Source organism: Leptonychotes weddellii, chromosome 11, assembly GCF_054177405.1.
Source record: "Leptonychotes weddellii isolate Sample4059 chromosome 11, ASM5417740v2, whole genome shotgun sequence".
Taxonomy (NCBI): domain Eukaryota; kingdom Metazoa; phylum Chordata; class Mammalia; order Carnivora; family Phocidae; genus Leptonychotes; species Leptonychotes weddellii.
In genome coordinates this window covers 39,870,376-39,890,661 of record NC_138379.1, presented here as the reverse complement: position 1 = coordinate 39,890,661, position 20,286 = coordinate 39,870,376, and the positions used below count along the sequence as shown (strand labels likewise).

General features: G+C 47.9%; 1 protein-coding gene across 15 annotated transcripts in view; it reads left to right on the top strand.

Moving 5' to 3' along the window:
* The window catches only part of MICAL2 (microtubule associated monooxygenase, calponin and LIM domain containing 2), a 213,540-nt gene that overhangs the window by 37,543 nt on the left and 155,711 nt on the right, over positions 1-20,286 (top strand). For all 15 annotated transcript variants that reach the window (XM_081798584.1, XM_081798589.1, XM_081798587.1 and 12 more), the window contains one exon: positions 9,133-9,473. In XM_081798584.1, coding sequence (XP_081654710.1) covers positions 9,210-9,473 — 264 coding nt within the window. In that variant the 5' untranslated portion in view covers positions 9,133-9,209. Of the gene's footprint in view, positions 1-9,132; positions 9,474-20,286 lie in introns of those variants that run through there.

Here is a 20,286-nt window from a genome sequence, read left to right as displayed (position 1 = left end):
TTGGCTCCATCCGCTTTGTGTGGGAGCACTATGGGTATAGTGGTTAAGGATGTGGGTTCTGAACTCTGGCTATGGGGCTTCACCTTACAGCTTCACCACTTCTGGCCATGTGACCTCAGGCCATTGGCTAACGCTCCTGATTCTCTGAAAAATAGGGATAAGAGTAGTGTCTAACAATGCCTGGCTCTGTGACAATGATTAACTTCTTTAATACATATGAAGCTTTTAACACATTGCCCAAGCCTTCATAGATGCTCATTTAGTGTCAACAATTCTTATGTTCCCAAGGTTTGAATAGGCATTCGTTCATTTAGCACATACCATATACAGAGGGTCTCGTGCTAGGAACTGGGAGTAGGGAAGTAAAAAATTCACAGAGGAACTTGCTATAATCGAGGCAAGTACAGGATGCCCTGGGAGGGATCCGACCCATTTGGGGCTAGGGAGCTAGAGTATCTGGAGGAGAGGGGCCTTGAAGTTAGTTAACTAGGTGTTAGTAGGGTGAGGATTTGCTCACATACCCTGCTTGAGAACACCAAGTAGGCTGTGTGATGTATCGGACTTAATGTTTTTTGAAATGGGGAAACTTCTCTGTCTTACAACAGGATTCTTCAAAAGGATCCTTACCCAGTGTCCCTGAAATTGATGCTAGCCAATGAAAAATAGGCCCGGCCCTGACTTTGAGGGACAGGAGTCTCATCTAATGACACGGCCATGGTTTCCATTCATTCGAGCATGATGGCGTGCCCAACCCATCTGAGCTGATCTGGCCCTGTCGTCAGGGAGCTTTTAGGGAATCTGTACGCTGCAGGGAAGAATGTTCCCTGATTTCACAGAACTGCAGTCTGCTGGCACCCCTGCCTGGGACGGTCAGAACGCAGGCGCGTTCGTTCTCCCCCAGAGATGTGTGGCAGGCTCAGGGAGCCAAGACCGGGGAGCTGGGTGTTGAAGGAAATTTCACAGGTGCCCAGGTGTATGGGGGCGGAGGTATCGGTGGTGGTTGCCGGGGGAAGGCAGAACAAGAGATAAATATTACAACTTGTCAGGGCTCAGCTTCCATAGGCTTTCTGGAGTCAAATAAGATTTGGAAGGAAGAATGAGAAAAGCCTAGTTGACTTTACAAAAAAAAAAAAAAAAAGGTTAAAAGTTATTTCACTGAACAAGATTCTTTTATTAGCCTAATGATTTATTTTGCTTATTATGTTTTAATTCAAAAGTATTTTAGAAAATAAACTTCAATGTTAATTAGGCCACAAATTCTGTACTCTGGCCTTGGACAGCTCCTACTATTAGGCGGTAGTGATGTTTTTTTTTTTTTTAATGCATTTTATTTTTTCTTATTTTTGTGGGAAAATATACATAACGTAAAACTTACCATTTTAACCATTGTTAAGTGTCGAGCTGCTCAGTGGCATTAAGTACGCTCGCGATGTTGTCCAGCCATCACTACCGTCTACCTCCAGAACCTTTTTATCTTCTCAGATTCAAAGTCTGTACCCCTCAAACACTAACTCCCCACTCCTCTCTTCCCCCAGCCCCTGGCATCTACCCTTCTACCTTCTGTCTCTGAATTTGCTTATTCTCCGCACCCCCACTAAGTTCTGAGATAGGAGGGCCTCCTGGAAATCGAAATTGAGAGTTCACAGTATTCCTGGGCACCCAGCGTGTGACCAAGATGATCCAGGGCACATGCAGAATAGACTGAGTTTTTGTTGGTAAGATGAGCCCAGTGTGTGTGTTGAGATACAGGTAATTTTGTTACCTCTTGGCCCATAACCAGGTATGCAGGTTTCCTCCTTGTGGGTTCATGGGCAAGGCATCCTGCAGGCCCAGCAGGAGATGGGGGCAAAGGTGTCTTCTTGGAAAGAGGCCTGAGGTCCAGAGAGCAGGGGAGGTGGGGAATGCAGCCTTGGGGCCTCGTCCCTCACCTGCTGGAATGCAAGCCCATTCATCAGGTGAGAATGGTGCCCGCGCTCTCTCTTTTCTGGAGAAAAAGCATGCTGCTGGTGTGGTGGAGGCCTGCAGGCACTTGCTGACCTGAGGAAAATATGATTCCCGAAGCCCTTCTCCTGCTGTCAGGACCCATGGGCGAGTCAGGGACTGAAGACTCCTGGACTTGGGATGTGTGTACAGGAGGGCCTTGTATAAGTTGTACACACTCCTGGTAAAATATTTGGGATATGCAGGAAGTGTGAAGCTAAAAATAGAAGTCATGTGAAAGACCATCTCTCTCTCTCTCTCTTTCTTACACACACACACACACACACACACACACACGAACACACTGTTCACATTTGGCTTGTTTTTCCTCTTCTATAGATACTGCTTTATGGAACTGGAATCCTACTGAGCACCTGAAATTGTATTCTGCTCTCCTTACTCTGCATTAGGGCGTAAACATTTCCCCATGGATTAAATGTCTTTCTAAATATTATTTTTAAAGGATTGTCTAATACTTTATTATTTGGCTGCACCGTAACTTATGAGACCGTGCCCTGTTGTTGACATGTGTAGACACTCAGAGCCTGAAAGATCTTCAGAGACTCCAGGGCTGGACCCATTTGCTGTATCCAGTGGCTTTGGCAAAGGCAGGCCGTACTAGTTCTCTCTACATGGCGCCGATCAGTTGGTGACTAAGTGTGGATTTTGAAGTGAGCTGGAACTGGGCCCCTTTCACAGCATCCCTAGTCGTTGCCTGTGGGATACCAAGGAGGTTACTCTGTCATCTGCCTTTTCTTCTGCCAAAGAAGGAGGGGTAAATGAGATCACAGATGTAATTGTCTGGGACAGTGTCTGGTGTGCTGTCAGCTGCTGAGCCATGCTGCCTTTGGTGTCCTCATGAGGTGGTGTGAGGGGCGGGCCCAGACTCCTCATGCCCAGGCTGAAGTTCTGCCCACCTCAGAGGCTTCGCGTCTCTTGGAAGGTCCTTGAAGAGCGGCATAGTGGTCCGAGCGGAGGTGTGGAGCCCTGGCTAGAAATCCTTATTGAAAAATATTTAAAACAGGGACGTGTGTACATACATACACACACAATACACATGCATCACACAATGCACATGCATACATACGCATCCACACATAATGCATATGCATACATATGTATATAAACACCTGCACATACATATAAGCACATGCACACGTACGTATGTGTACACACACAGACACACACAATAGGAAGCACATGTGGCTAACTTACACTTACTTTATAGAAAATCAAGGTGGGCGAGTTCTGGAGTGACCCCTTGCCCCTGCCCCCCAAAGCCCTTGTTGCAGACAGCAGAAACAGAGGAAAGAAGACCACCACCCCACCGCAGACTTGTTGTAACGGCTCCGTAGGATAATGCTGGTGGAAGCCCCTGGCCTGCTGTGGGCCTCTGGTCACATGGGCCTCTTCCTGGCATCATGACTGGTCAGCATACAGGAGTCTGGCTCATGGGATCGGGGAAGGATGTGTTACTGAGATTCCAGGAAGAAGTGGATGGAGGTGAGGAAGTGGGAGTGTGTGCGGTCACTTTACGCCAGACCAGTGGAGTCAAGCTGCTGTTGAAAGAGTAAGGAGAGGGCTGGGGCTGGAAGGGCAGGAGCCCCAGTGGCCTCCGGCTCTCAGTGGGGGAGCTGCATAGAAGGCAGGGCCTGAGCTCCCTGCCTGGGGCAGTGTAGACAGAGGGTAGTATCTAGGCCCTTGTGGCAGGCTGGGAACTTGTTTGGGCTCTCACAGTGTGTCTCCTGGATGCATTTTCCTGAGCCTTTCCTAGCAGGGCTCCAGATGGCGTGTGTCCGAAAAGTGCATGTGTGGGTTGAGCCTGCGTGGAAGGAAGGGCTTTGACTTCCTGTGGGCGATCTCTGGGGTTAAAATCAGGAACAGAAAGAAGCCTGTGGACAGACAGGATTGATCATCCTGGGGAGTGACTAAGACGAATTAGTCTCCATTCAGAGGAGGCAGTGTGCTCTCCATCTGGGGAGGGGAGCAAGGGAAGGCTGCGGGCCCCTGGCTGGAAGGAAATGACAAGGACAAGGGGGCCTTTGTAGTTCCTTCCCAAACCTGGAAGATGCCCCTCTTGGTTCAAGTTGGTTGCTGTATGTCCTTGTAGGTGGAAAGCCCGGCCAGGTGAGAAGATGAGGCCTGCAGGCATCACCTGTGAGCCTGGGCTCTGCAGAGATGCAGTATATGTGGGAGGCCTTTCCCTGGCTGCCTCTAGCCTCACCTCAGTGTTGGGGGCAGGTTGCTGTGACTGAGGGTCTTCTGTGCGTGAGGCTCGGAGCTGGGGCTTCTAGTTCTTCTGACCACCCTGTGAGTGCTTGGGGGGTGAACAGCCTCGTTTCATTGCCTAGGAAACTGGCCCTGCCAGGGGGCTCATTGCGGGGTACCTGGGAGATGGTAAGTCTGAATGGGGAGCTTGGCAGTGTCCATGGCAAGGGGGGGTCTGGTTTTTATTGTCTAGTTCTTACTGGATCTACTTACTTAACTCAAGTACAAGTGGACATGATGTATTGGCTTCCGGCGTGCATCACACAGGTGTAGTTACCATCTGTGGCCGTACGAAGTTATTACAGTATTATTGACTCTGTCTCCCATGCTGTCCTTTTCATCCCTGTGACTGACTTTATAACTGGAAGTATATATCTCCTAATCCCCTTCCCCTGTTTCACCCGCCCCCCCCACCCCAAGAAGTTCATCTTTAGATTCAGTTTACCTTGAGACGTTGCCTTTGAGCTTTGAGGGTGTGGTTGAGGGCTGAGCTTTTCTTCTGGGCCAAACTGCTGCTTTGTGAGAAGGTTCTGCCTGGTGTCCCTCCGGCGCTCAAGTTTTTATAGAACTCTGTCATTTATCCACCACCTGGTCACCCTGTTGGATGACGTTTGGCAGGTGATGAAGCCCAGGGAAGACAGAAGCGGGGGGAGGGTTCCTAAATATGAGTGCACTGGAAGCTCTTCAGCCAGGAGGTTCCTTCTCTCATTTGAGAGGTATTTAGGGGCTCTGTGTCAACCTTGAACTTGTCTCCCAGATGCCCTGGACCAAGCCCATCCCTCATGCTGTTGCCAGCAATTGGAGGCCCTGAGGTTTTTTAATTTGTAGCAGCCGGGGGCAGGGAAAGGGGGTTGGCTTTGTGACTCACAAAGTCACACAGGCAGAACCACAAATAAGGGACTCCAGTTGGCAAAAAACAAATTGCTTCAAGGCTATTCTTGGAAACTAAAGCATCACGTCTTGTTTCTTCCCAGAAAATGCAGAAACCTTTCATATTTCTGGGTGGTTTTATTTATATTTCGTATCAAACTCTAAAAAGCAACAGCTGGGTGGTGGTTGACAAGGAAAATTTTAACAAGAGCTACTACCCAGGATCCTCTGATTTAACCAATCCTTGAGTTTCTTTTGGGGAAGGAGAAAGAGTATCTACCAGAAGAATTCCACTCTAGTCTCTGGAAAGGGGCTTGGAGCTCAGACACAGACTGCCTTTCTAGTTCATTAACAGAACTACCTTGTACCAAGGACGTTTTCAGTTCACTATGGAAACCTCCTTCTTCCCCACTCTATATTTGAGGGAATTGAAATCTCAGAAATTAAATGAGTTGTCCAAGGCGACACAGCTAGGAAGTGGATTTGAACCCACATCTTCTGAGTTGAAAGCCCATGGCTTCTAGTTTTAAAGTACAGATAATTCCTTGACCTGGGCATCTGGCCCCATCCTTCTGGTTTGATGACGTTTGGGCCATTTGAGGAATCATAATTACTGCTGGTTATCATGTAGCTGCCAGGTGCTAAATACGTCACATCCATGATGGAGTTCATTCCTTACGGCCCTAAGAAGCGAGTATGATCATCTCATTCTGCAGATGAGGAAACAGGCGGAGATACGTCACGTGCCTCGCTGGTGCGTGAGACCAGGTTCACACCCTCGTTTGGCAGACTCTAAACACTCTGAGGCTCTTCTGGAGGAAACATAGCCTGCATGGATGTGAGAGTCATTTTTAAGGTCTTTGACTTCAACTGGAAAGCTGATTTTACAGGTTGAGACCAGACCCTTCAGAGCGGGGAGGCAGGTCTGAGGCTGGTACGAGCTGCTGGGATAGGCCAAGGCGGTGCTCTCTGCTGTCCTGCCATCTCTCTCCACCACCCCCACCGCCCCAGGTAGCTCCCTCTAGATAAGAGAGAGCTCCTGGAGCCCCCAAGCCCAGCGAGCACCCTCTGCACCACCTTTGGCTCTCCACTAGAGCCCTAAGATCAAGTTGTTCATTTTCCTTTGCAGGGAGGAGGGGCGGCAGCTGGAGCTGGAAGGAGACAGGTTCTTCCAGTTCGTAAATGATTCTCTGGGAGTCAGGTTTGGCTTGATATCTCTAACCAGTTCACCATTTTAGACAGGGAGGAGTTGGCAACTTGAAGAATTGATTTACAGAAGTATTTTTCCAAACCGGTACATTCCGCAGACACAAATCTGCCCCACGTGAGGGATGCAGCACCCATTTTCACCTCTGCCAGGCACCTCCCAGGGCCGGGCTTGCCACCACACACCTCTCTTGCTCTGCACAGCAACCCCGCAAGATGGACATTATCACGTCTCTTGCAAAAGAAGAAACTGAGGCTCAGCGCTTCTGTGGCTCGTGTGAGGCCACGAGGGCAGCCAGGGGCCAAACCGAGCTTTGGACTTGGGCTCCACTCGCCCTGAAGCCTGTGGCTTTCTCTGAACCCACCTGCCCGTCCCCAGAACGGACTGCAGGAGGGCAGCAGAATTCAAGTAGCTGTGGATCTCTCAGTCAGCGACCGCATCCTTTGTTCAGCGCTGGGCGCAGAGTGCCTCCAAAGATAGAGACCAAGGATGCTCCTTCGAAAACGGGTCTTGCTCTCTGTTTATGCTCTCTGGGTGGCAAGTCCTGTACCTGGGGGAGAGTTGATGAAACAGTAGGAGGCCGTGTTTATGTGAGCGATGCCGAGATGAGCACTGCAGAGGTTTGAGGAGCCGAGAGAGCCTCCAGGAGGGAATCCATGTCTTATCGGCACCTGGCAAAGCACAGGCCCCGCTCTCCACGTTTTCTGGCTTTGCTGAGGTGCGGGGAACAGAGCCGCCAGGTCAGTGCTCCTGGAGGACAGAGGCCTGGCTGAAGACTGGAACTTGGCTAGGCCTGGAGCAGGGAATGGGCCTTCAGCTGAGCACGGTGCCAGGCCCGTTGGAGACTGCTGGGGTGGAGGGGAGGAAGGGGAGGGGTCCCATGCTGTTGTCGGTGCCCCCTCGGCCAGCAGCGTCTGGGTGTCTGCCCCCAGCCGGCTGCTCCCTGCAGCTGGTGCCCACGGGGCTGCCGTACAGCCTTCGTGTGTGTGGGGCGCTCTCCTGGGGCTCTCCCGGTGGCTTTGTTCATGGCCGCCTCCCTCTCCCATGCATCCCCGCCACCTCCTCTGTGCAGAGACTCCTCTCGGCCCGCTGCTCTATCTCCTGCACCCCGCAGCCCACGGGAGAAGCCAGATCCCCTCCATGATCTGCCCTGGATGCGCCCATCACCTCTTGTCATGAGTTTGGAACTCTAGACGCCTTGGACTTGCTCTCATTCTGCAGCTGTCCTGGCTCTTTCCAGACTCACGCCTGTATGGTGTTCTTTTGCCTGAGAACTTCTATTCCCTGGTCTTCTAATGAAATTCACCTTGTTCCTAAAATTGTAGTGTTTTGGGCATCCCAGCCCCCCTCCGCCCTGTGGCTCCTCTGGACACCTCTAGGCTCTGTTGGACACCTCCTTATGTGGCTTCCATGCACCATGTTCATCTTTTAAAAGTGCTTGCCTGTTGTCTTATAATCAAGTCTTTATACACCTGTCTTCCTCACTAGGCCCCATCTCTGCATCCCCAGGACCTAGGGTGATGCATGGCTCTTGCTTAGGCACCAGGAATTGTTGCTGAATGGATGAGTAAAGGATGAAGGAAGAAAACAAACACCATTCTCTGCTTTTAGTATTATACGGCCAGCCCACAATCCAGATGCACCCACAATAGTGTTTCTGTCTGGAGAGTGGGAAGCCACCCAGCCCAAGGGCCTTGTCTCTGTGTTTGCTGACCTCCTCCCGCCAGGCCTCTGTCTGGGGGAGCTTGGTATGCCGTATCCTCTTGTTTACCGACCCTCTCGAGCCCTCCGGACAGCTGTGCAGCCCTAGTTCCTCTATGCTTGTCTTCTTGCACTAGCTTTGGATTCTGGAAAAATAGCCATTGCTTTGGAAAATCAACCCTAACTTATTTTTGTTCCTTTGAAACTTGAGTGATTTCCCTAAGAAATGCCTAAGGTTAAAGTGGTGCAGAGAGACAGGCCGATGGCCAAAACCCAGGCGAACTATTTTCGTGATGTGAATGAATACCCATCGCATTTTTCCTTCTGTTGGCCTGAGCACTTGTTCCAAATAGCTCACAGCTTGGGCTCACAAAGCACAGACTCCTTTTGTGTGTGGGGAGGAGACCCGTGTGTGTCTGTGTCTTTTTGTCTGTCTGACTGAGGTGGATGCCGTACTTGCAGCAGGTATGAGGAGGTAGAGAGAAGTTTCGAGAAGTTGCTGTTTGTCGTCTGTATGGGGGAAGGACCTGCCCTCTAGTAGCTAATGGAGGAAGACTTTCAAGTTTGGTGTCTTAGGATAGGTGGGAAGGCCATGAAATCTAGGGAGGCACGTGCTTTGAATGTTTTGGTCTGTGCACTGTTCTGTGCTTAGATTACACTAATATTAGTCAACTAATTTACAGCACCACGAATTAAAGATTTTCAGTGGTGCTCACAAAATCTAGTACACTTCTCTGCTTTGTTCCCCCCCCTTACTAGTTATTATTTCTAGAACTATCTAGCTCATAGCAAGATTGACCAGGTAATGCTGACATCAGCCAGGCCATATCTTTGAGCAATCTGTAGTTCTTTACAACCAGCAAGAGGAGTGGGGTGTTGGCGGGGGTGGGGGGTGGGGGGAGAAAGAGATTGCCAGCAAGACACCATTGTCAGGTCAGAAGGGATGATTGTACATTTTCTATAGATGGTTTATGTTTAGCATTAAGTATTAATGTTTAGTATGCTTAACATCCCAAAGGAATTTTATTTTTCCCTCTCAGCACCCATTCCCCCCACCCTGCCTGCATTGCCATGGAGCTCACCTCTGCCTCCACCTACCTTTGCAGGTGTGACGTGTCTCCAGGTACTTCATGGTGTTCTCCTCCAGCCTCTCCATACCACTGCGCTACACAGCTCCAGAAACATGGGGGAAAACGAAGACGAGAAGCAGAGCCAGGCCGGGCAGGTTTTTGAGAACTTTGTCCAGGCTTCCACGTGCAAAGGCACCCTCCAGGCCTTCAACATCCTCACACGACACCTGGATCTAGACCCTCTGGACCACAGGAATTTTTATTCCAAGCTCAAGTCCAAGGTGACCACCTGGAAAGCCAAAGCCCTGTGGTACAAACTGGACAAGCGTGGATCCCACAAGGAGTATAAGCGAGGGAAGTCCTGTATGAACACCAAGGTAAGGGAAAGCCCTGTGATTTCTTACCCTTGTGGGGCATGCGGGTTGGCTTGCTGGGAGTTTGGGAAGCTGTCGCCATCCTGCCATTCTAAGGTTCTTAATAGGTGTGGGCGTGTGCTAGCATTTTGCTCTGTTGAAGATTTCCTTGGTCTGTACATGCACAGTTTATCCTGGGTGGGAGCCTCTGTCTTACCGTGGTGGCCTCAGCTACTCTTCTTGTGTCCTCTCCATGGCAGAGAGAATAAAGGCATGCTTGGCACTATCCTCCTCCTATTACCACTGCTACTGCTAGTAGCTATGATTTATTGAGCAACTTCTGCGTGCCAGGCACTTTATAAACATGGTCTTAGTGAACACCTCCATGGTCCTTTGGTCCATTTTAGAGCTATGGAAACCGAGAAGTCAATTATCTTGCTCAAGATCACACAACAAGGAGGCAACCTTGGTCTGTCTGATTCTAGAGCTTACGCCCTAAATTCCATTCCCGGGGGAGCCAACATTGTAGAAAGATGCCTTGACTTTAATTGGCTAAGAAATAGGTCTTTGGTCCTTACGGCATTTTCTCCCTCTCTCTTTCCCTTCTTCCCCCCACCCTCTTCCCCAGGATGCATTTCTGTGCTCAGGGTCACACTCGCAGTTAACCCTCCACAAGCTGATTACTTCCCCCACTGTTTGGCCATAGGCAACATTGGTGAACGTGGCCTAAGTAAGCAGGGCATCACATCTCTTCTCTCACTGCGATGCCCATTGCCTAATGGGCAGCCAGAAGTCAAGACTTCCCGCTGGCCCTGGGGGGCTGTCAGCCCCGGGCAGTGGTCCAGACTGTATGTTTAGGTTAAAAGTGAGCATGCTGTATTTAGACCTCACAGGAGGTAGCTCAGCCAGAGCCCTTGGAATTTTAGTTGGTGCCAATCCCAGACAACAGGATTGAACTCTCCATGGCGATCAGGACTGTTGTGTTTTTGTTTTGGTGATGAGGAGCTGTTGAGTGTACTGTGGGATACGGTCGCTTTCCCCTGCCCCTGGGGGGACAGCTGCCAAAGCTCCTCCAAGCCTGGGGCGACTTTATGGGGCATAGGAGGAGCATTCCACCAGGCCAGAACTTCAGCCCAGAGCTCTAGCCATCCAGGCAGTGCCTGCCCATAACCTGCCAAGCTTTAGCCCTTCCTAGCAGAGACAGAAGTGTTAAAGAAAAAGGACAGAAAGGGGTGCGACCGGTCCCCGAGGTGCTACCCCCACCTAGCTGCTGTAACTTCCCAGCTCCTCTATCACTGGGAAGCTCTTCAGACTTGGAGAGGGGGGTACTGTTTGTTTTCAAAGCATCACTCTTTTCAGTAACAGCATGTGACCGCTTTCTTTTGAAAAGGTCCCATAGAAGTCAGGTGGCCGGGCTGCAAGGTGTTTTCTCAGGAAGGTTTTCAGAGACCTTATTCTATGAGGAAATGCCATGGCCTCCTGCACCCAGCACTTTCTGGCTGTTGAGAGGACTCTCTTGGTGATCCAAGGACAGACCTGCAGAGCGAATGAGCCAGCACCGGGATGTGATGGAGGCTCGACCACCAGGAGATGTGCTTTTTTTCAAAAATCACCAGTCGGTCGGTTGCCTCTCCCTGTCTGGCCAGGCCTTATTTTACAAGCTTTGATGGGTTGAAATAGAAGAGTACTTGTGGACTCTTGGGGTTGGCAGGTCACCACTGGTGCCTGAGCTAACAAAGGGAAAGCACTAACATCTGTAGTTAGCGATGCTGAGTTGAGAGTGCATCTTGCTCAGGAATTTTATGCCTCGTAGGAGGAGTAATAAAGACCTTTCACATGTGTGGTAGCCGATCTCCTAAGAATTACCTAGATGCTGAAGCGTGGAACACATTTGGAAATATGGTCCAAGTACGGCTCTGACTGTGTGAGGTCACTTGCACCACACGCTTGAGAAACCCAGCTCAAAGCTAAACACAAAAGGGAGTCGTTAACTTGTATAAACAAGAAGGTCCAGACAGTCTTTCCTAGCCTCTCTCCTTCCATCTATGTCTTGGACGTTTTGCTCTATGTTGGCTCCATTCTAACATCCTGTGAACAGATTTTCTCCATGTTGGTGGTCTCTAGTTCATATCTTTATAGCTCTATGACCCAAAGGCTAGACTCTCTCTCCTCCTGCTCAATATTGAATAAAATCTCAGGGAAGGATTCTGATTGGGCTGTCCCTGGACCAATTATTGTGCCCAAACCAGGAGAACTGGCTACTGTCTTTGGTAGCCCTTTCAAGCATCACATGCTTGACATGAGGGAGGAGCAGGTTCCCAAGGTCATAGAGGTGTGAGATGGATAAATAACAGGTGTTCTCTACAGGGACTGTTTATGTGCATTCCGGTTATGGTATAGTCTCTCACCATATTGGATTCATGTGCATGGTTAATACTCAGCTCTAAGAGCCTAGAGCTTGTATTGGTGTGAGTCAAACAAAACACAGAACATGGGTCCTCCCTCTCTTCTAACATGAACAGACACTGTCTCACTCACACACCTCTTTTAGGTATCCTTGGGTGTAGTAGTTTATGCTGAGCATTAGCCAAACAAGAAATGCTGGGTATTAGCATGCACGTGGATGACCATTAATGCTAAGACATACAGCACAGGTGTGTCAGGTTATCAGGCACATAGCCAAGCTCCTGGCTAGCCACAGTTAGAGTAGAAATAAATGGAATTCAGCCAGAACCCTCACCTTTCCATTGTTGTGGACATCTCAGCACCATCTGGAGTGGGTCTGGGCTTTAGCATTTCACAAGCATGTGAGTGTGTGTGTGTGAGTGTGTGTGTACGTATATATGCATGCATGTTGGCAGTGGTGGTTGGGGGAGATTGACCAGCATCTGTCTGGAGAAGAAAGCCTCTGGTGGGGGTGCCAGGGGACAGGGAGAAGGACCTACAATGTCATTAGAGCAGTGGCTTAGGTGTCAGTTGCATAATTTAACTTGGGATCATGGTTCATTATTGATTAGTTATGAGGGTTTTGTCAGGCACTTAATAATTCTTTCCTTGGGTGTGACCTGTTTTGCCAAGGATAGAGTGAACCAAGGATCAAGCCAAATTAACTCCTTTAGGACTAATATATTGTCTCTGCATCAGGGTAGTACCCCGATCAAATGTCACATCCAATTGTGTAATGTTCCTCGGGGAAAGCAGCCCAGAAGGAAAACAAAACAAAACAATACAATACAAAGTTTGACATGGGAATTGCCATCATCCGAAATCTGGTCTTTTATTTTATATGTACCTAGTGTCAGAAGGACATATTTTGAGAGGATGTTGTGTACCATCTCTCCATTTGACAGGTGACATAGAGGGTCCCAGGAACCTGAAGCTATTGATCTGAAGCTAGCGGGTGGCTTTATCAGGATTTGGACTCTGTTGATGGGTGTGCTCCAATATGCTTTTTTTCATTCCTTCAGCAGATGTTTCTAGTGTTCTGTGCCTTGCTAGGCACCTGACAGGGGAGGTGGTTTGAAAGAATGAGAAGTGGCTCTGAACAGTTTGTGAGACAGAAACATTGTTTCTGTATTTATTAACTTATTTAATCATTCATGAGGTGAATAATTTTTGAGCAGCTGCTGTGTGCCAGGCACTTGTCTCGGTACCAGTCAGCCACCAACTAGCTCTGTGGCCTTGGGCAGGCTACTTAAATCACTGATCCTCAGTAGTGTTCTCTGTAAAATGAAGATGGTCCCTCTCTCACGGAGTTGCTGTGAGCACTAACTAACGCAATCTTTGTTAAGTATTTAGAACACTGCCTAGTACATCATAAGTGATCAGCAAATGCTTAGCCATTATTTTCATAAATATCCTAAGTGTATGAGACAGGTGCGTACACTGTTTTGCAGAAGTAGAGAAAATCAATGACTGAGCCTGACTGGAGCAGTCCGAGAATGCTTCCTGGAAGAGAAGGTATGATTTGGAGCTTGACATATGAGAAGAAATTTGCTTGGCCTCACTGAGGGAACGCAAGGCAGAGAGCTATATTCCAGGGAGAGTGTGTTGCTGTGTAAGAGGAATGAAGGTGTGGGTGGGGAGAGGGGAGAGGGTGAGAGCAAGGCAGAGCAGAATAGATGGATGCAGGAGGAGACCCACAAAGAACGGCCTCCCAGGGCCAGGCTGTGAAGAGAGGGTCTCGTAGTCAAACAGAGGACGTGGGGGACCATTGAGGACGAGCCTGGATTCCCGATCCAGGGTTCTTTCTACCAGCCTCCATGGGGTTGCTCAGTGATCACAGATAACCAATGCAGACCAGAAGGGATTTGTACATCATAAAAACATGCATGCAGGAAGTGACTCATGGACTCTTGTCACCAGCAGGAATGGGGCCAGCCTATAAAGTGAAAACTGTTGGGTTATCTCGTGAGGAGGAAATGTCTGTATTTTGTGAGCATCCAGCAGGGTCACTGCATACCTTTTGTTCCTGACGGTGACCCTTGCCCACCTCTGCCTCTGCAGTGGCTCCCAGCGGTGGGTGGCCCAGGCTTGGGGGGTACAAGTGGCTGCTGACCTTCCAAAGCTGAGCACAGCAGGAGGCAGGGAGGTGGGGTAGGGGGCAGCTGACAGGGCAGGCTGCTATCTCCTGGTCTAGATAAGCCTATCTGACATTCCGGACCTCTGAAATCACCCACCACGGCCCTCAAAGCTGGGCTCTGCCCTGCTGGCTGGGGCGCGTCAAGTACCACTCTGCCTAATACGGACAGCGGCAGGCAGCGCTGATAGAGCAGAGGTCGGTCTCCGGGGTATGCATTCCTGCAGGGGGACTCTGGCGGTCTCTGGGGTATGCATTCCTGCAGGGGCCTCTGGCGGTCTCCGGGCTCTGCATTCCTGCAGGGGACTCTGACTTTGTCCGCTTACTTGTACCGGCCTCCCGGCGCTTCTGTGTTCAACAGGTTTCCCAGCCTAGATTACGACAGCTTTGTGTTCATTCCTTGTCACCACTGTCCCCCATGGAGTTGGCGGGCTCAGCGTGAGTGTGTGTGCTGCACATTAGATACGAGCTTGAGTGGATCCAGTCCCCCAAATATTACCCTGAGATAAAAAGCTCTCTTTTTTAGCTGTCCTCACAGCAAGTGGTTAATTCAGGTTCCCTGTGGTTCATTTTATAAATACAGTTATAAAGATTTCTTTGTCTTTTTAAGAAAAAAACTAGTTTCCTTTTTTAAAAAAAAAGAAATGTATGCTTATGATTAAAAAAAAAAAATTCAAGCAGGACAAGAGCATGTACTGTGGTGAGTGTATCTTTTCCCCAGGCCTCCAGGTTCCAGCCCTAGAGGCAATCACGGGACCGTTTTCCATCTGCTTTTCCTGAAAGTCTCTACTTATGTGGGCATGTGGGCATGTGTGTGTGTGCATCCTGCCACCCCCCCCACCGCCCCTCGCTACTTATATTTTACTGGAAAATGTTTTGTTTACATATTGTGCACCTTGCTTTTTTCACTCAAATATATCTTGGAGATTGTTTTATGTCAGTATGTGGGGCTCCAATCCCTGTATTATTTTCATGGCTTCCCACTTCACAATTTATTCAACTGCTTTTCTCGTTCCGAGTCTCTTGCCATCTTAACTAGTGCTGCAGTACGTTTTCTCACCCACACTCCGAACACACGTGAAAGCATATCTGTGGGATAGTCATGAGGATTCTGAGCCGAGGGGTATGTGCATCACATGGAAAATATCACAGGCCTTGTGGCGTCCTCCCTGGAGGTTCTTCCAGAGGACACTCCCCACCAACAGTGCAGGAGATGGCCGAGAAGAGTCCTTCTCCGAAAGGGAGCTACCACGGCAGGATATCGCCTACTGGCATCTCCTTGGCCTTGCTGGATGGGCGTTGGGATGGACGCCCCCTGAATCCTGGAGTCTGGGCTGGGTGGCCGTGAGCAGTGCCACCGAGTAAAGAGCAGTCCAGGAACAGTAAGGCAGGGATGGCTGCCCCCTCTGTAACAATCACAGCCACAATCACAACTTCGTTACTATTATTAACACCCAACAACTGCATTAGTGCTTTAAGTTGAAAAATAGTTGCATATACATGGTTTTGTTCAGAGGTTTGCTTTATCTGTGACGATGAATGCTCTTTAAACGGGGAACCAATACAAGTGTATACTTTCCTCTTCGAATTTCATCAAATAATGGGAGTTTTAGAGCCCTAGTCCATGGAGGATGTATACTGCTTGTGCTGAACAGGGGCCCCTTCCTGGCCTAGCTAGCTTGTTCTCTGTGTGATTCAGTTTAAGCAAGCATCACCTCCTTCAGGGAGCCCTCCTTGAGCTCTTCTTCACTTCCTCTTCTCTTATTCCATCCTCAGTCTGGGTTTGGTGCCCACTGGGGACCCCAGGCTCTGGTCCTATGAAATCTTGCTGATTGGTATCCCTCCTTGATTGCTTTTTGTGTCTCTTTCTCACTATGGGCTCTGTGACGACAGGGACATGCCTGGCTCATCCCCAGGTCTCAAGCACCCAGCTTATTTTTAAACCAGATATCAGTAGAGAGATAGTGGCTAGAGGTTCAGTGGCTATATTCTCTGATTCTCTAGGCCAGTGCTGTCTAGTAGAAATATAATGCAAGCCACATATGTAATTTAAAATTTTCTTGTAGCAACATTTAAAATGGTGAAATTGATTGGAATAATATATTTTATTTACTCTAATATATCTACAATATTATTTCAACCTGTAGTCAATACTAAAGAATATTGATATATCTCATATTCATTTTTTTATTAAGTCCTAAAATCCTGTATGTATTTTACAGCTCCTCTCGATTCAGACTAGCCACATTTCAAATGCTTAATAGCCCCATGTGACTAGTGGCTGTTAAATTGTATAGTGCAGCCCTAGGCATTCCATCATACTTGTCACCTTGTAGAGCAAGGCGGCTGCTGAAGCTCCAGCCATCACATCTGTTTCCAAGACAGGAAGAAGGTAGAAGGTCCTGCTCTAGCTACAAACATTGCCTTATTATGTAGGCAAAAGTGTTCCCAAAAACCCCATTAAAACCCCATGGGGGCAGGAGTTGTTTTCTATACTTGCTGATTCCCCAGCACCTAGAATAATGCCTGACAGGCAGTACGTATTTGTTATAGGTTAGATCTTCAAAAGCAGATGCTTAGAAGGTGTTTGGAGTATAAGGTGTTCATTAGCAATCAACACCTGTGAAAGGAATGGGAGAGGAAGCAGGATTGGACAGAAGACAACTGTGCAGAAGAGAACCAAATGCCTGCAGGTTCAAGAATGAGTTTTGCAAAAGACAAAGGGTGGGGGCCACAGTTCTCCATTTAACACGTTCCACAGGTAGGAACTCAAGTAGTATACTGTATAACATAGTTATAAGAGTGTATACTTAGGGACGATTAAGTTGTAAATGTAACAGTATATACATATATTCTTCAATGCATTCTATATAAAATTATATTACATAAAAGTTCTTCACCTTAAACTTCACTGCAGCTTCTTGAAAAGAAAACTCAAATACGCTCTAACTTCAGAGCCTGCTCAGAGCCTTCCGCTGTATGTACCATGTTTTATTGCCATCTGGCATACTCCCCACCTCCTCTTATGTGTCATAGTCTTAAGAGATATAAATACAGGGTAGCAAGCTGTCACCAAACGTTTGTCCACAGGAGTTCAGCAGTGGGAAGATTTTTATTCTCCCAGCCTTTCTCTAGGAGAGAGCTGTCTAAATCTGGAAAATTCCTTTATGTCCAAATCCAGGGAAGTTTCCTTTACCCCATCACCAAGGAGCCAGCATGTTGATGCTTGCCCCACAGCTGTTTGTTGCTCTATCTCTAGCTTTAAGAAAATGATTGCTTCCATTTACTTCTTTTCCCCATTCCTTATCCTTTTTTTTAACTGTGGATATATATGAAATTTGCTATTTTAACCATTTTACGTGTACAATTCAGTGACATTAATTACCTTCACCATGTTATAGAGCAATTGCCATTTCTATTTCCAAAATTTTTCATCACCCCAGGCAGAAACTCTGTACCCACCAAGCAATAACTCCCCATCCCCTGTTCCTGCCCCTGGTAACCTCTGATCTCCTTTCTGTCTCTATAAAACTTCTATTCTAGGCATATCAGACAAGTGGAACCATGCAATATTTGCTGTTTTGCGTCTGGTCCTTGTCTCACTTAGCGCAGTGTTTCAGGGTTCACCTGTGTGGTAGCAGGCATGAGAATCTGCTCCTCTTCTGTTTCAACTTTATTAATATATTTTATTTAACCCGATATATCAAAATATCATTTCAACATGTAATGACTATAAAAGTTAGGAGTAAAATAGTTTACATTTTTTTACTAAGCTTTCAAAATATATTTTACTCATAGCACATCTCAATTTGGGGCTGAATTTTAATCAGAAATACTTAATCTATATTCAGATTCCATAAAATTTATAGTTGAGAAAGTCGACTCACGTGCAAGTTATTCCAACCACACTTAAGTTTTCCAATGGCTGAATTGAGTAGGAGGTGTTTTCTTTTGTTTTTTTTTTTTATTATGGTGAAACATACATAACATTTACCCTCGTAACTGTTTTTAAGTGTACGGTTCAGTGGTATTAAAGTGCATTTACATTGTTCTGCAACCATCACACCATCCAGCTCCCAAACCTTTTTTTTTTTTTATCATCCAAACTGAAAAATCCCAAACTATACTCATTAATCAAAAATTCTCCACTCTCAGGGTGCCAGGGTGGCTCAGTCATTAACCATCTGCCTTCGGCTCAGGTCATGATCCCAGGGTTCTGGGATCGAGCCCTGGAATCGGGCTCCCTGCTTAGCAGGAAGCCTGCTTCTCCCTCTCCCACTCCCCCAGCTTGTGCTCTCTCTCTCTCTTTGTGTGTCTCTGTCAAATAAATAAATAAAATCTTAAAAAAAAAAAAAAGAATTCTCCACTCTCCCCTACCCCAGCCCCTGGCAACGACCATTCTGCTTTCTGCCTTTAGGGCTCTGACTACTCCAGGTGCCTTACGTAAGTGGAATCCTACAATACTCGTCCTTCCGGTGACTGGCTTATTTCACTTTGCATAATGTCCTCAAGGTTCATCAGTGTGGTAACATGGGTCAGAATTCCCTTCCTCCTGAAGGTCGAATAGTTCCACATTGTATGTGTATAGACCACATTTTGTTGGTCCACTCATCGGTCGATGAACACTTAGGTTGTTTCCACCTTCTAGATGTTGTGAATACCGGCGCAGTGAACCCCGGCGTACACGTATCCGTCGAGCTCCTGTTTTCTGGGGTATCTACTTAGGAGTAGAATTGTTGAGTCCTATAGTAATTCTGTGTTCTGCTTTTGAGTAACAAACAGACTGTTTCTACCTATTTGTATTTTTTTTTTAATTGCCCTCCCTGAGTTAAATTTCCCACAATTGTTAATCCATTAGAGAAATCATTTTGAGTGTCTACTGCGTGCCAGGCACCAGGGATGTAGCAGTAAAGAGAACAGACAAAATTCCTGCCCTCTTGTAGTTTATGTTCTTCTCAGTGAGAAGCAGAGAGTAAACGTGTGTGTGTGTGTGTGTGCGTGTGTGTGTGGGGGGGTGTGTGTGGTAAGTGCTAGGCAGAAAATAAGGAAGAAGGCAAGGTAAAGGAGATATGAGTGTCCTGAGCAGAGGTGGGTTGCTGTTTTATATAAGGATATGCTGGGAAGGCTTCTATGTGACAGCAATATTTGAGCAGAGAACTAAAGAAAGCGAGAACATGAGCATGTGGACTCTTAGAGGGAAGAGAATTCTAGACAAAGAGAACAGCAGAAGGCACAGAGGTGCTGACAAGCGGAGGTGCTCAGTATGTTCTGGAAATAGCAAGAAGAATGTAGAGGTCAGACGGTAGCAGGTGGCGTCCAGGAAGGGGGCCCGGGGTATGTGGACCATGAAACCTCTGGGAGGACTTTGCCTTTTACTCTGAGTGAGACACAAAGCCATGGAAGGCTTTTGAGTGGAGAGTCACATGAAACTTCACCATGGAAGGGATGTGGAATCTGAGTGATCCTGGAAGGGAAGGTAGACCTGTCTCCCAACTATGCGTAACAGCTGTCTCAGGCATAAGGAATTTATTGCATCCTGTGCATGTCATGTCTTCGAGGAGCTGTGTGCGTTTCACCACAGACCAGAAGATTAGGGAAAGGCTAAAACCAGCCTTGCTGCCCAGATTCGGGCAGACCTTGTCATTCTGATTGAAAGTCTTCTTGGAAGGAATGTCCTCAGAACCTAACACTACCTGAAAAGAAGTATGTTCATTAATTTACTCTTTACTGCTAAGTGCTGGCGCTCTATGCTGGGCACCAGAGAGAAGGATGAAGACAGAGAAGACCCCACACTTGCAGGTCTTTCTGTCCAGTTAGGAGAGAGAAACACACAAAGATAATTTTATCATGTCATCCCAGGAAGGAACTTCTGTTGTGGGTGTTGTGCTAGAACTGGGAGAGAGGAGTTAATTCTAGACAGGGTGTCAGGGAGGTGGCATTTAAGCTGCGGTCTCTAGGTGAGAAGCAGTCAGCTAGGCGAAGAGCGGGTTGTTCAGAGGACAGCAAGTGCAAAGGCCCTGAGGTGGGAAAGCTCTTGGCTGGTTAGAAGCAGCAGCCAAGACAGGGCTGGGGTGAGCAAAGGGGATGGTGGTACGCGGGGAGGCTGGGGGTGGCGGCAGCCAGGAGGCAGGTGGTTGAAGGCCCTTCCGTGTAGTCTGTTGTAACAATGTTGGGCTTTATTCTGAGAACTCTCTTTGACTGCTTACTAGGTATTGTGATGATGCCTCTGTTTCTTCATCTGTGAAGTTGGAATAATAA